Source organism: Nerophis lumbriciformis, linkage group LG17, assembly GCF_033978685.3.
Source record: "Nerophis lumbriciformis linkage group LG17, RoL_Nlum_v2.1, whole genome shotgun sequence".
Classification (NCBI taxonomy): domain Eukaryota; kingdom Metazoa; phylum Chordata; class Actinopteri; order Syngnathiformes; family Syngnathidae; genus Nerophis; species Nerophis lumbriciformis.
In genome coordinates, this window is record NC_084564.2 from 24,347,501 (window position 1) to 24,363,751 (window position 16,251).

At 39.6% G+C, this 16,251-nt stretch overlaps 1 protein-coding gene across 2 annotated transcripts in view; it reads right to left on the reverse strand.

Annotated features, from left to right (window-relative positions):
* dscaml1 (Down syndrome cell adhesion molecule like 1) overlaps positions 1 to 16,251 on the reverse strand; it is a 314,329-nt gene that overhangs the window by 48,898 nt on the left and 249,180 nt on the right. For both annotated transcript variants that reach the window (XM_072915009.1, XM_061972936.2), the window contains exons 19-21: positions 10,673 to 10,819; positions 10,423 to 10,578; positions 6,010 to 6,149 (exon numbers count right to left, since the gene is read on the reverse strand). In XM_072915009.1, the coding sequence (XP_072771110.1) occupies positions 6,010 to 6,149; positions 10,423 to 10,578; positions 10,673 to 10,819 (443 nt within the window). The remainder of the gene's footprint in view (positions 1 to 6,009; positions 6,150 to 10,422; positions 10,579 to 10,672; positions 10,820 to 16,251) is intronic.

Consider the following 16,251-nt stretch of genomic DNA (forward strand, 5'->3'; position numbering starts at 1 on the left):
TATTACAATGGTTGGGATCTGTGCTTTTGCATGATGTATTAGTTACTATGGTAATCTAATAAATTACTATGGTCATCTAAGTCACAGCAGCTCAGACGAGGCACCAAGCAGTGTGGGTGGGGAGCGTTTCCACAGTGTTTTTCCAGAGCGGCCAGCCTGAAATGCGGGTGTCAGGGACGGACGCGGAAAGAGATTTTTACAACAAAGTTCTAAAGCTTAGTGATATATAAGATAGTAGGCGAGTTTATTTTTTTACCCATCGCGTTCATATTTTGCTGTTTGTTGCATTTTTGTTGCGTTTCGCTTGATTGTAAAATATGTCGACTGAGAGGGGGTGTGACGTTCATATGTTGTCAATATTCAGTGTTTTATCGTTCATAGTTAATATTGTAAATCCTACATTCTTTCGGTCTGTCATAACGTTTTTAGCATTCAATCAGACATTATTGTAAGGTTTTGTATTAATGTTCCTAAAAATAGATATGCCGGCCCCCAGACACATTTTTTTTTTCTAAATTTGGCCCCCCGAGTCAAAATAATTGCCCAGGCCTGGTACAAACACATACCGTACTTTCCGGACTATAAGGCGCACTTAAAATCTTTTTTTTTTCCTCAAAACTTGACAGTGCGCCTTATAAGTCGGTGCGTCTAATGTACGGAATAATTGCGGTTTTGCTTACCGACATCAAAGCTATTTTATTTGGTACACGGTGAAATGATAAGTGTGACCAATAGATGGCAGTCAAACATAAGAGAAATGTGTAGGCTGCAATATAATGGCAGTCATACACAAGACATACGTGTAGACTGCAATATGACTCAAGTAAACCACATCAACATTTTATATGTTCCATTGAAAATATAGAACATTACACTGGCCCTGTGGTGCACTCAAAAATCTATCAAAATGTTTTAGTACGACTTTGGTAAGCTATATGGTCAGAGAGTGTTTGGGCCTGTGTGTGTGTGTATGTGTGTGTGTGTTTTGTCCCGTCTTGTCTTGTCTTGTCTCATAGTAACAGTGGTACTATTGTATTGTTAGTGTACAGGAGCTTTTCTTGTTTTTGTTTGTATAGTATTGTTCTTGTATTATATTGTTTTTGTTAAATGTGGAATGAGTGAGAGGGGTTGGGATATTATAAGCATCTGCTTCATCCAACCCCCTTTCAAGCCTTGCATAAATGTCTCTGCCAAAATATAAAAAATAAATAAAATGTGTGTTGTTGTACTGTGCAGGTTTGAAATAAATACTTCTATTCAATTCTATGAAGCCGCACCTCTTGATTAATTGTACTGTGCCTCAACATACGAGTATTATTATGGTGTGTGTATAAGGTATTATCTGGCGTTTTGTTTCGCAATATTATGCAAAAGCAACTTTTCTTACCTTCTGGTACCTGCTGGTCTGTATTTGGGATGTGCAAAAATCCTGAAAAATTGCGCGCATCCGCCTTTGTAGTCCGTAGTCCATAAGCTTCTTCTTTTTCTCTATCTTCTTGTTATGGGACATTCATCCTCCGCTGTTGTCATTTCTAATATAAAGTAGTGTAAAGTTCTTATTTATATCTGCCATGAAAGTGCTAAAACATACCGGTGTAGTGAGTTTACATTATTCACCCAAGGAACTTTAGTTATTAGAGAGTTCCGGTCGGTCGGTTTTTCACGGGACACATTTCCGGCGGATGAGGAGATGCTGCTCCGTTATTGATTGAAGTAAAGTCTGAATGTCATTAAAACAGTTAGCTCCATCTTTTGACACTTCTTCCACTCCCGTTCTTGCACGCTACACCGCTACAACAAAGATGACGGGTAGAAGACGCTGCCGAAGGTGAGCCACGTAAATAAAACCGCCCACAAAACGGCGCATCCTGAAGCGACTGTCAGAAAGCGGTTTGAAGATGATCTGTAAAACATCATCTATGCAACATTTTGATGCGCCCTATAATCCGGTGCGCTTTATATATGAAAACAGATCGAAAATAGACTATTCATTGGCAGTGCGCCTTATAATCCGGTGCGCCCTATGGTCCGGAAAATACGGTAAATAAAAAACAAAAAACATCTATCCATGCTAATGTTGTGTATGTTTCGCACATGTATTGGATTACATTAGATGGCGCAGGTGTATCTAATGCAATGTTGCTTTGACAAAGTCATTTGAGCCTGAGACTGCACCATACTGACGTAGAATGAGTCCAACATCAGCCAAAAATGCTAAAATAATATCTAAACCGTAGATACCAAACCATAAATATATGGAAAAGCTGCTGCTGGTGTGTTGGACGTTGAAGCAGCTGTAAAGATATACCACAGAAGTCCGCTCTACTCGGTAAATGTTGTATGTAATCATTACGTGACTTCATAAAACTACTAAAGTTGTTTGTGGTACATTCTATTGTATTGTTTTTATATAATATTTCTTATCTAAAAGTTAGTATTTCTTTTTAAAGGGCATGTTGAATGTTTAAATTGATTTAAGATATATTTTGAGTTAAGAGCGCCGTCACAGAACCAACTAAGCTTGTGCTTTGAGGTGCTACTTTAATCATATAGCTGCTGAAAAATTGTTGACTATATACGAGTGGAGAAAATAGCTGTTTTTTTATCACCATTATCATAAAATTAGCTTCATGAATTGTTTGCTATTTCTGAGCAAACTGTGCATCTGTCCAGGTCATATGTGTGTGTGAGTGGCAGGAAGAAAGGCTCCGAAGATAGGACGGCATATCTGTTCAGACATTTTTTTGAAGAAAAAATAATAGCGTCTAATACTCGGGTCAATACGGTGTATTCAGCAAGTAACATTTTATGTCAGTGTCCCCAAAACATTTGCCATCAATTTGGTTCTGTTGGGGTTGATTAAATTAATAACATTTATGGATACCTTCACATGTTTTTTTTTATAGTGCATTAGTGCAATTTATATTCTTCTTGCTTGTATTTTAGATATTAAATCCTGGACGGCAGATAATGTGTTAAAACAAAACATGACGTTTAGTCATCGTCCCTGAGAGAAAACACATACACTACAAGTGCACTTGTCTTTTAATTATTCCCAAAGTCATGACACACACTCCCTGGATGGCATCTTTCCGTTTTTATGGACACTGTCTATGGAACAGCTTACCAGAGAACTTCAGGGCCTCAGAGAACGGTCATTATTTTAAGAGCAGGCTTAGACTCACCTTTTAGATTTAGTTGTTAAATAATATTTATTAATTTTATTTCAGTTTATTCTTATTTTTTATTCATACTAGCTTTTATTGTGTCAATTTATTATATATTTACTGTACATTGTTGCGTCTGACCAGTCTTCCTCTCAGGGAATACAAGTCACTGGTCAATCCCAAATTCTTTCAGATGACATATATGCTGAGTAAGAAGGACCATCAAGACAGAATAGGAATATTATCAAGTTTTACTAAAGATTCAGGAGACCAGTCCTACAGTCCGTTAATAGCGGCATCTAGAAGCGGTCTGAAAATCAAACGGGAAGAGACAACTTATTGAATACGAAAACAGCCCCCACCCTGCCTCATTGTTCTAATACAGATAAGATAAGAAGGGAGGACTCCAACTTCCAGCTCCGACCAGCTCAGTGGCCTTGTGGTTAGAGTGTCCGCCCTGAGACTGGGAGGTCGTGAGTTCAAACCCCGGCCGAGTCATACCAAAAACGGAAAAAAATGGGACCCATTGCCTCCCTGCTCGGCACTCAGTATCAAGGGTTGGAATTGGGGGTTAAATCACCAAATGATTTCGGAGCGTGGCACATGTTGCTGCTCACTGCTCCTCTCACCTCCCAGGGGTGAAAATGAGGATGGGTCAAAGCAGAGGACACATTTCACCACACCAAGTGTGTGTTAAGTTAAAGTTAAAGTACCAATGATTGTCACACACACACACTAAGTGTGGTGAAATTATTCTCTGCATTTGACCCATCACCCTTGATCACCCCCCGGGAAGTGAGGGGAGCAGCGGGCAGCAGCGGTGGCCGCGCCCGGGAATCCTTTTTGGTGATTTAACCCCAATTCCAACCCTTGATGCTGAGTGCCAAGCAGGGAGGTAATGGGATTGGATTGGGTCCCATTTTTATAGTCTTTGATATGACTCGGTGTGTGACAATAAATAACTTTAACTTTAACTTTGTTTCTGTGTGTGTGTGTGTGTGTGTGTGTGTGTGTGTGTGTGTGTGTGTGTGTGTGTGTGTGTGTGTGTGTGTTTTAGGTCTGAAAACCACTTTGTGTTGCATTTTTTTAATGTAAGAAAAGCCCTTGAAAATCATGTTCGATTTGATTTGATATAATTAAAATTTTAGTCCTGATAACTACTTATCAGAAACATTTGTAACATTTTGACACTAATTAACATTTCTGGCGGTCCAACAGTTTTCAGAGTGGCCTCGTAAAAATGGATTGAATCATATTCTTTCTTTACTGCAGGCATACTTGCCAACCTTGAGATCTCCGAATTCGGGAGATATTTTCAAGTATTTCTTACACACACATATATATATATATATATATATATATATATATATATATATATATATATATATATATATGTATATGTATATATATAAATAATTCGTTCATGAATGAGTATATCTGTTCGGCCACCGTGTTCAATGGAGAAGTCTGATCTACAAAATGTGATGTGCAGGCAGCATACCCCTTCCCCTTCGAGCTGTCCTGGATGAACTGAAATTATTTTTTCCAATCATTTTGGAACTTGCAAGCGCACTTCTTCTTCTTACTCGTCGTCGCCATGTCTCTTCTTCGTTCTTCTGCTTTATCTCTGTTATGTTTTTGGACATTACTACTTGCCGTAGTTTTGAAGCAATGCATGATGGGAATATGGATGTTGTGTATCAGTGTATTAACGTGCCGGCTGGAATAAACACACGCTGAGAAATAGCTCCGTGCCTGCCTACGTTATGGGTTGTAGATAAACCTATGGATAACGGAGACATATATAACAGTCTCCTTTTCAGGTGAGAGAAGACGCTAAAGGCAGCGCCTTTAAGGTACGCCCCCAATATTGTTGAAATCGTGAGAAATTCGGAGAATGGTTGCCCCGGGAGATTTTCGGGAGGGGCACTGAAATTCGGGAATCTCCCGGGAAAATCGGGAGGGTTGGCAAGTATGCCTGCAGGATACTTCATTCATGTTTCTGCCTATCCTGTCCCTGCTTGCATCCATTCGCCATTGACTTCAATGACTCTCCTCTGTGTGCATTTGCCTCTAAACACATGGAAGTAGATACTGTAGGTACGGTGGGAGTCATGAATGGACGGATATACTCATGTACATGTGTAACAGTCAATGCAAGTGAGGGGTCGGTGAGGAAGGGGGTGGGAGTGACGGAGCATGTGTTGGTGAAACGGATATTAAAATATTCCTTAGGCGTGGAGATAGCTGCGATCAAGGGAACAATAGAGCAAGATAATGAAAAGAAGAACAAAAGTAGTCCCCGTGTGTGGTGTATGCAACCCCCTCACCCCGCAGAACCCCCCCACCCCCCATCCTCTATCCTTCCTTGTCTCCTTCTCTGCACTCATTTACATAGTAATCATCCTGAACTCTGCATGTGGGCTTGAGATGGACACATGGGTAGATGGATAGATAGCGAGATGGACAGACGGATGGATAGATGGATAGAAAGAAAATTACATGGATAGATGGAGAGTCTTTGGATGCAAGTGCATGTGTTTTTTTCTTCTGCCTTGCCTGATGAACAGAGGAGGTTGTCCTGGCAACGTGATGAGACGCAGATATGCAAATAAGGCAGGAGGGTGAGCTTACACACACACACACACACACACAAACACACACACACACACACACACACACACTCGCACGCACACACTGCGGTACGAGTGGAGCTAATTTCACACACACGTCGTGCTGAGGCTGCAGCAAAAGTGTGCGGGTGCATGCCTCGTTCATACAATTTCTTTCCCTCCTTTCCATTCACTCCCAATTAATGCGGCCCCTGACTTTATTAACTCACCGGTTGGCCCGATCCAGGGCTGGAGCAGTAGATGGTGTACTTGCGGATGATACCATTCGGTTTATGAGGGGGTAACCAGGACACCACCACACTGCTGGCAGAGGAGGGCACAGCCTTGATGCCAGCTGGGGGGCCAGGGTCTGCATCGTAGAGAGAAAGCGAGGACACACGGAGTACAATGTCAGCACAGGAAAGAAGCAAAGGTGCACTCTAAAAGTCTGCTGTTGGGCATTAAACCACATTCAGTACCCTTAGATTCCTATCTTAGTCAATTTGACATTGCAATTACAACATTTTAATACATTTTACAGCTAAATAATTTCAGGGGAAGAGCATTCAAATTAACCATGTACGTGCCGCAGGGGGTGGAGCTTTGACCATTTCACTAAGGCAGGAAGCCTCGCCCACTGCTCCCCGCGGGCAAAGGTAATGATTAGGGTTTTTTGGCCTCAGATCTGATTTTTTTGGCTTGAGACGCAGACCCGATCCAATTTGGAGGCCCAATCCAATACTTTGACTACAATAATAATACTAATAATAGTAATTAGAGATGTGCTTTTAAATGTAATATCGGAAATTATCGGTATCGGTTCGGAAATTATCGGTATCGGTTTCAAAAAGTAAAATGTATGACTTTTTAAAACGCCGCTGTACGGAGTGGTACACGGACGTAGGGAGAAGGACAGAGCGCCAATAAACCTTAAAGGCACTGCCTTTGCGTGCCGGTCCAATCACATAATATCTACGGCTTTTCACACACACAAGTGAATGCAAGGCATACTTGGTCAACAGCCATACAGGTCACACTGAGGGTGGCCGCATAAACAACTTTAACACTGTTACAAATATGCGCCACACAGTGAACCCACACCAAACAAGAATGACAAACACATTTCGGGAGAACATCCACACCGTAACACAACATAAACACAACAGAACAAATACCCAGAACCCCTTGCAGCACTAACTTTTCCGGGGCGCTACAATATACACCCCCCGCTATCCCCTACCACCCCCCCACCTCAACACCCGCCAGAACCCTGCACCCCTACCAACCCCGCCCACTTCAACCTCCTCATGCTCTCTCAGGGAGAGCATGTCCCACATTCCAAGCTGCTGTTTTGAGGCCTGTTAAAAAAAATAATGCACTTTGTGACGTCAATAATAAATATGGCAGTGCCATGTTGGCATTTTTTTTCATAACTTGAGTTGATTTATTTTGGAAAACCTTGTTACATTGTTTAATTAATCACAACAAAATTAGGCATAATAATGTGTTAATTCTACGACTGTATATATCGGTATTGGTTGATATCGGAATCGGTAATTAAGAGTTGGACAATATCGGAATATCGGATATCGGCAAAAAAGCCATTATCGGACATCTCTAAAAGTAATAATAATATTAATGATGGATTACAATTTAAATAGCAATTTTTTAGAAACCAAAGTAGAGTTGTATGGTATACCGGTATTAGTATAGTACCGCGATACTAATGAATCGTATTCGCTACTACACCGCCTCTAAAAAAAAACGTCCAACCACCCCCTGTCCCCCTGTCATCGTCACTGGTTTACGAGCAGATGAGCATGTTCAGCAGCGCACAATCACAGAGTACTTACAAGCAGACACAGTGTGTAGACAGAAAAGGGAGAACGGACGCATTTTGGCTTAAAAACTAAAGATAAAAGTGAAGTTATAACACTGAAACGCCCTCAGGAAGAGGTGCTTTAAGACATGGCGAACTAGCTAGCGGCTGAAATCCAGCCCCAGTCAGCAGTGTTTTAGCTACTTCTAAATCACTAATCTTCGCCTCCATGGCGACAAATTAAGTACGTTTCTTACAAGTATCATCCCTGCAGGACGAGGAATAGCTAAACATGCTTCACTACACACCGTAGCTCACCGGCATCACAATGTAAATAAACGCCATTGGTGGATCTACACATGACATCCACTGTAATGATACCAAGTACAGGAGCGTATCTAGTCGATGCTACTATGATTACATTATTATTTTTTTCGCATCACAACATCTTCTTTTGTTTAAAAAAAATATATATTATGTTTATAAACTCAGGAAATATGTCCCTGGACACATGAGAACTCTGAATATGACCAATGTATGATCCTGTAACGACTTGGTATCGGATTGATACCCAAATGTGTGGTATCATTCAAAACTAATGTAAAGTATCAAACAACAGACGAATAAATGATTATTACTTTTTAACAGAAGTGTAGATAGAACATGTTAAAAGAGAAAGTAAGCAGATATTAACAGTAAATGAACAAGTAGATGAATAATTCATTTTCTACCACTTGTCCTTAATAATGTTGACAAAATAATAGAACGATAAATGACACAATATGTTACTGCATACGTCAGCAGACTAATTAGGAGATCCCACCTCACTCCTACCCACTTCTCCAAAGTGGGCTGGCTCAGGGTGGAGGACAGAGTAAAACAACTTGCACTGAGCCTAGTCTATAAAATTTGCTACACCTCCCTGATACCGAAGTACATGTCAAACTACTTCCTTAATGTAAATAACCGCCATAACCACAACACCAGGGGGAGCTCTACTAACCACGTTAAACCCAGATTCCGATCTAACAAAGGTCTTAACACTTTCTCTTTCTATGCCACATCAATGTGGAATGCGCTCCCAACAGGTATAAAAGAAAGGGCATCTATATCCTCCTTCAAAACCGCAATAAAAGTACACCTCCAGGCAACTTCAACCCTAAACTAACACCCTCCCCGGATTGTTGTTAATAATCAAATGTAAACAATCAAATGCAGATATTTTTCTTATGCCTTCTGACCTCTCTCTCTCTCTCTCTCTATGTCCACTACTTGCTGTACATATCCTACCAAGTCAGACCTACACTGTTTCAATATCCATTTCTCTGTTCTCAATTGTTGATGACTGATGATAACAACTAAACCTACCCCCCCCCCCCTCCCTCCACACCCCGAATTGTAAATAATGTAAATAATTCAACGTGCATACCCTGATGATTATCTTGTGTGATGACTGTATTATGATGATAGTATATATCTGTATCATGAATCAATTTAAGTGGACCCCGACTTAAACAAGTTGAAAAACGTATTCGGGTGTTACCATTTAGTGGTCAATTGTACGGAATATGTACTTCACTGTGCAACCTACTAATAAAAGTTTCAATCAATCAATCAATCAATCAATGTTTGCTTACTTACTAATACAAGACAAGTTGTCTTGTATGTTCATTATTTTATTTAAGGACAAACTTGCAATAAGAAACATATGTTTAATGTACCCTAAGATTTAAAAAAAAAAATAAAGCCAATAATTAAATTTTTTGTGGTGCCCTTTATTTAGAAAAGCACCGAAAAGTATCGAAATAATTTTAGTACAAGTACCAAAATATTGGTATCGGGACAACACTATTACAATTATTTACTATTCGTAAATCGAGGTTCCACTGTAAAAGAATAGATGCATTATTTGGCGCATTTACGATATTTGTCTTTGGACACAAGATGTGAGGGCTCAAAGTGGTAGCATAAAGTACCCAGAGCACTCTAAGAAGTATGGCAATATAAACACACTTACAGTGTGCACATATAGTCAGAAGGTCCTGGCAGGGCTAAGTCATGAATCGTTGCCATTTCAAGCCTTTGCAGCGGCAAAGTCAACAATTGCTCATGTTTGCACATCTCCGCCGTAAACACTTCCCCGTATGCCGCACGTACAACTGAGGGCAAAGGGATCAGACGGATAATCTTGAACGTATGTGAGGAGGTTGCCCCTGGACACAGCCACGGCCCGCATCCGCCTCCATGTGGTAAATACTTGCATGCACGCATACTTAAAGAGCTTGCGCTGCTACAAAGAACGGCGATAGGAAGAAGAGAAGAGAATAAAGACATGACATTTCTTAAAAAATACCCTGCCAGCCTGCCTCTTCCCTTGCCGGAGCCCTCAGGGAGAGAGCGGAGAGGCGGATCCGGATGTAATCCACAGCCCACCAGTGTAAGCACAAAATTAATTCTCTCTAAGCCACAAAGAATTAATCTCTCTCTTGTACGCCGAGACTTGCACACAAACAATAGCCCGGTTTCCCACTAACACACTCATACGAATACACACTTAAACCCCCCCCCAACAGCTTCACATGCACAGATCCACACCCTTAGGCTTGTGGAACACACGCACACACAGACTTTTTGGCTTCTTAATTCTCATTAGCACTGGTAATGGCACATCAGAGCACAAAGAGGTTTTAATCAGCTACCTCATCCTTACAAAGACCCCCTAACCACAGCACAACTGTGCCTCCCACACTGCAGCTAAAACCCGTGGAAAAAGACCGGAGTGGATCTATTAGTGTTTGAAGATAAAACCAAGGTGTGGACTTACAGTCTTCTCGGGTTTGGAGGTACAGGACTTTGCTGCGCACGCCATCGCCAGCCTGAGTGTAGGCCAGAACCTGGATGCTGTAGTTGGTGAACTTCTCCAAGCCTCTTAGCTCCACCTGCTCCTTGGTGGTGGTGATGTTCTGCATCTCACCCCACTCTGACGTGCATCACAACAACAGACAGATGCTTTTTTGTTTAGTTTTGTCTGTTTAGTGTAGGACCCTCAGCACAGGTAGAAGTAGTAAACACACCTCCGTCCGGGAAGATCGGCCAAAAGACGACACGGTAACCCTTCAGAATGCCGTGCAGGGTCATCCTGGGGGGCTCGGCCCAGGAGATGACGGCCTCGTCCGACGTGACGGAGATGGCGCGGACATTTTGAGGAGGCTGGCTGGGAACTGCAAGAAAGGAAAACAAGTCAGACGGATGCATATTTAGTTACATCTGCTTATTAGCGATCGAGCTGAATTATGCTAAATAAATACCAATTTACAAAGAAATTAATATTTTGTGCATGAATGGAATAACAAAAAATATACATTTACATATTGACTGTACATTTAAGTGGGATTTAGAAAATGAATGTGTTTATTAAGATTTATTTAGTCATTGCTCTTTGCCTAAAATGCTCGACTCAAGTCATAATTATGTACTTTGTGGTACTTTAAAATTATTAAAAAAAACAACTATCAACTACAGTCGTCCCCCGTTCATAACGGTTTATTGGTTTCTGATAAACGAATTTCCGCAAAATTGGAATCCTTACCGTATTTTTCGGAGTATAAGTCGCACCGGAGCATAAGTCGCACCTGCCGAAAATGCATAATAAAAAAGGAAAAAAACATATATAAGTCGCACTGGAGCCCGGCCAAACTATGAAAAAAACTGTGACTTATAGTCCGAAAAATACGGTAATTATAGAGTCAAAATAGGTGTTTTAACATTATGAGAGCCTTCTAGACATGAAAAAACACCCTTTTGTCACCTTTACACTCTTTTAATGCAATATCGCACTGCTCAGCCAATCAGTGGCCACGATACTCAACAGCGCGCTCTGATTGGTTTGGTCTCCTGTTGTGGCCAATACTACTGTAGTATTGATATTTTTAGTTCATTAAGCCATTTCTATACTTGAAAATGCCTAATTTGGAGCAGAAATGTTAGAGAGAAAAAAAAATCTACGACGTGGTGAAGCTGCAATATTTGAAGCACGGTGTAGCGAGGGATGACTACAGTATAAAAAAAGATATATGGTGTGATTTTTTTGCATGGTATGCAAAATTATTTTAGTACTCTATTTCCTAAAAACATTTTGATAACTAATAAATATGAACAATATAATTGTATAGGCTCCAGCATACGCATTACCCTAATGAGGATACGTGTTATACAACATGGATGGGTGGATAATATAATATACATTTTTTTTAGTATCTTTTCTTTCAGATAAAAATGGGTTAAAAAATGTTTTTTTTTATAATTACACAATATACATATATTTATAGTTTATATTTGAGGTGCTGTGTTTTATTAAGTGATAGATGCACCCTGTGGTTAATTGAGGCCCATTTTGTGTTAGACCACAGGCCACTATTTGAGAAAAAACATACACCAAAACAGACATTATGGCATTAATTATTGTGGGGAAATATAATTAAAGGTTCTTTTGGGCCTATTATTCTGCACTGGTTTATATTTTGCAAGCCAGCCATTACAAAGTAAAATGTGTGAATTGCAATTGAATAGTACATTTTCCCTACATTTCTGCAAGCCAGGACAGGATAAACATCACAAATAATTTTGATAGACACTAAAGGTTAATTACTGAAGCCCTAATTGGCATTTCCGTCGCAAACCTGGCTTGCAAAAGAATAAAACTCCTGCCCGCGGCTTAAATGTATGGGACCATCTCTCGCTCCACAACAGACTCACTCTGTTCGCTCTCATCCAGGTGTCGCTTCTGAAGCGTCGGCCTTTCAGGCTTTGAATAACACGCAGTGTCGACGTTGAACAGAAGTTGACTTGTGCGCAAAAAGAGGGCCCAGGAAGAGAGGAAGAAAGCAGACCGAAGGACAAGTGGGCAGTGAAAGACAGTGGCTGGGCCAAGTCTGCCACGGCCGTCATTCTGGGCCGGAGATGGAGAGGATGACGGATGAAGCGAGGAAACTGGGCTTTGCATGAATAGACCTTTGGGAAACGGTACTCGTAATCACATTTTTCAGTATGAGAAGTAAAGTTGTGTTACACCTGGGCAGCTTCATGATATTACAGTATTACTCAATGGCCCCTTCATTTGATTATTATCATTGTTTCCCAACAAACTGATGGAAAGCGTGTTTGGATTCAGAAGTCAAAGTGACAATCATATATTTAAAGGCCTACTGAAACCCACTACTACCGACCACGCAGTCTGATAGTTTATATATCAATGATGAAATCTTAATATTGCAACACATGCCGATACGGCCGGGTTACCTTACTAAAGTGCAATTTTAAATTTTGCGTGGAATATCCTGCTGAAAACGTCTCGGTATGACGACGCCTGCGCGTGACGTCACGGATTGTAGAGGACATTTTGGGACAGTATGGTGGCCAGCTATTAAGTCGTCTGTTTTCATCGCAAAATTCCACAGTATTCTGGACATCTGTGTTGGTGAATCTTTTGCAATTTGTTCAATGAACAATGGAGACAGCAAAGAAGAAAGCTGTAGGTGGGAAGCGGTGTATTGCGGCAGGTGTTGTGCCGGATAACGCACCCCCGCCGTAGAATGCATCCCCTGACTGTTGTGCCGAATAACACAGCCGGTGTTTCATTGTTTACATTCCCGAAAGATGACAGTCAAGCTTTACCATTGGCCTGTGGAGAACTGGGACAACAGAGACTCTTACCAGGAGGACTTTGAGTTGGATACGCAGACACAGTACCGTGAGTACGCATGCAGCTGCAGCTTCCAAACATTTGATCGCTTGCCCGTACGTGCGTGCCGCTATGTGCATGTCACGTACGTAACTTTGGGGACTTTAGGGAAATATATGTGCTGTATGAACTTTGGGGAAGTGAACGGTACTTGGGCTGTGGGATTGAGTGTGTTGTGCAGGTGTTTGAGTTGTGTTGGCGGGTTATATGGACGGGAGGGGGGAGGTGTTTGTTATGCGGGATTCATTTGTGGCATATTAAATATAAGCCTGGTTGTGTTGTGGTTAATAGAGTATATATATGTCTTGTGTTTATTTACTGTTTTAGTCATTCCCAGCTGAATATCAGGTCCCACCCGCCTCTCACAGCATCTTCCCTATCTGAATCGCTCCCACTGCCCTCTAGTCCTTCACTCTCACTTTCCTCATCCACGAATCTTTCATCCTCGCTCAAATTAATGGGGAAATCGTCACTTTTTCGGTCCGAATCGCTCTCGCTGCTGGTGGCCATGATTGTAAACAATGTGCAGATGTGAGGAGCTCCACAACCTGTGACGTCACGCGCATATCGTCTGCTACTTCCGGTACAGGCAAGGCTTTTTTATCAGCGACCAAAAGTTGCAAACTTTATCGTCGATGTTCTCTACTAAATCCTTTCAGCAAAAATGTGGCAATATCGCGAAATGATCAAGTATGACACATAGAATGGACCTGCTATCCCCGTTTAAATAAGAAAATCGCGTTTCAGTAGGCCTTTAAGTTCAGCTAGTGTAGGATTTTAATTTGACAAAAATATAAGGTTTGGAATAGCTTGCGCATCAGATATTATCATGTTAAAATCTGCATTTGCATGCATTACATTTTTTTTCTGGCAAAATTTAAATACACTTGTTAATAAAGATGAAATCTTTCACTGACGCAGATCACTTACTGGCTATCGCGAGCCATTAAAATGACGTCTCAGGCAAAAATAACAGTGTCACCATTTTTCTATTTGCAGTAAAGTATTTTGCAATGTAAAAACAAAGATAGTAGATTTCACCGTAAAAAACCCCAAAAACTGGCAGTTCAGTCGTCAGAAATTTGCCATGAAAATTACAGTTTTTCAATTTATAGTAAAGCACTGTAAAAATAAACGATCATAGATTTTACCGTAAAAAACAACAACTGGCGATTCAGTCGTCAGAAATATATATATATATATATATATATATATATATATATATATATATATATATATATATATATATACATATATACATATATATATATATTTTTTTAAATGTTTTATTAAATCAACATAAAAAAACACAAGATACACTTTCAATTAGTGCATCATCCCAAAAAACCTCCCTCCCCCATTCACACTCATCCACACCCACTCACACAAAAGGGTTGTTTCTTTCTGCTACCAATATTCTGGTTCCCACAACATAGACAACACGGTCTTCAAGGGACACACATGATTGTATGTGCTGCTGGGCCACTAAGATTTTCATTAATTACTAAGAAAATGTTTTTTATTTATTTATCTTATTTTATTTTTATTTTTTTTACTAAAAAAGGACCTTATCTTCACCAGACCAGGTTGTCAATTAAATTGTATTTGTTTAAAGGGTTTTTAAAACCAGGTCCAGTCCAGATAATGTCCAAGTCGGGCTCAGCAACACACACCTTCATCCATGTACACTGGAAAATTAGGGAACACAACAGATTGCATATAATTTATAAACAAAATTACATTTTCAAAATAAGCATTTATGTACAGTCCAGATTATGTCCAGGTCACTCAAATTAGGGAACACAACAACAGATATCATATAATCTATAAACATAATTACATTTTCAAAATAAACCTTTGAGGACTTCCCATATTTTTTTATGTTTTTTTGGCATCATTATCATTTTCAACCATGTAACTTTCTAAAGTTAAAAAATACTGAATAAATGTTTTAAATAAAGTAATACTAAGTAGGGATGTCCGATAATGGCTTTTTGCCGATATCCCGATATTGTCCAACTCTTTAATTACCGATACCGATATCAACCGATACCGATATCAACCGATATATACAGTCGTGGAATTAACACATTATTATGCCTAATTTGGACAACTAGGTATGGTGAAGATAAGGTACTTTAAAAAAATAAAAAATAAAAAAAATAAGATAAATAAATAAAATAAAAATTCTTGAATAAAAAAGAAAGTAAAACAATATAAAAACAGTTACATAGAAACTAGTAATTAATGAAAATTAGTAAAATTAACTGTTAAAGGTTAGTACTATTAGTGGACCAGCAGCACACACAATCATGTGTGCTTACGGACTGTATCACTTGCAGACTGTATTGATATATATTGATATATAATGTAGGAACCAGAATATTAATAACAGAAAGAATCAACCCTTTTGTGTGAATGAGTGTGAATGGGAGAGGGAGGTTTTTTGGGTTGGTGCACTAATTGTAAGTGTATCTTGTGTTTTTTATGTTGATTTAATAAAAACAAAAAAAACAATAACAAAAAAAACCCGATAATAAAAAAAACGATACCGATAATTTCCGATATTACATTTTAATGCATTTATCGGACATCTCTAATACTAAGTGATTATCAGTCGTCAGAAATTTGCCATGGAAATTACAGCAGTACAGTTTTTTCATTTATCGTAAAGCACTGTAAAAAGAACTATCGTAGATTTTACCGTAAAAAAACCCAAAACTGGCAGTTCAGTTGTCAGAATTTTACCCAAAAATAACAGAGTACTGTAAAAACAATGATAGTACATTTTATGGTAAATAAACCTGGTAGATGAGTTGCAGAATTTGACTGTGACAATAACAGTGGTACCATTTTTCCATTTAGAGTAATGCACTATGAAAACAATTGTATGAAAATATTGCATTTCTGTTA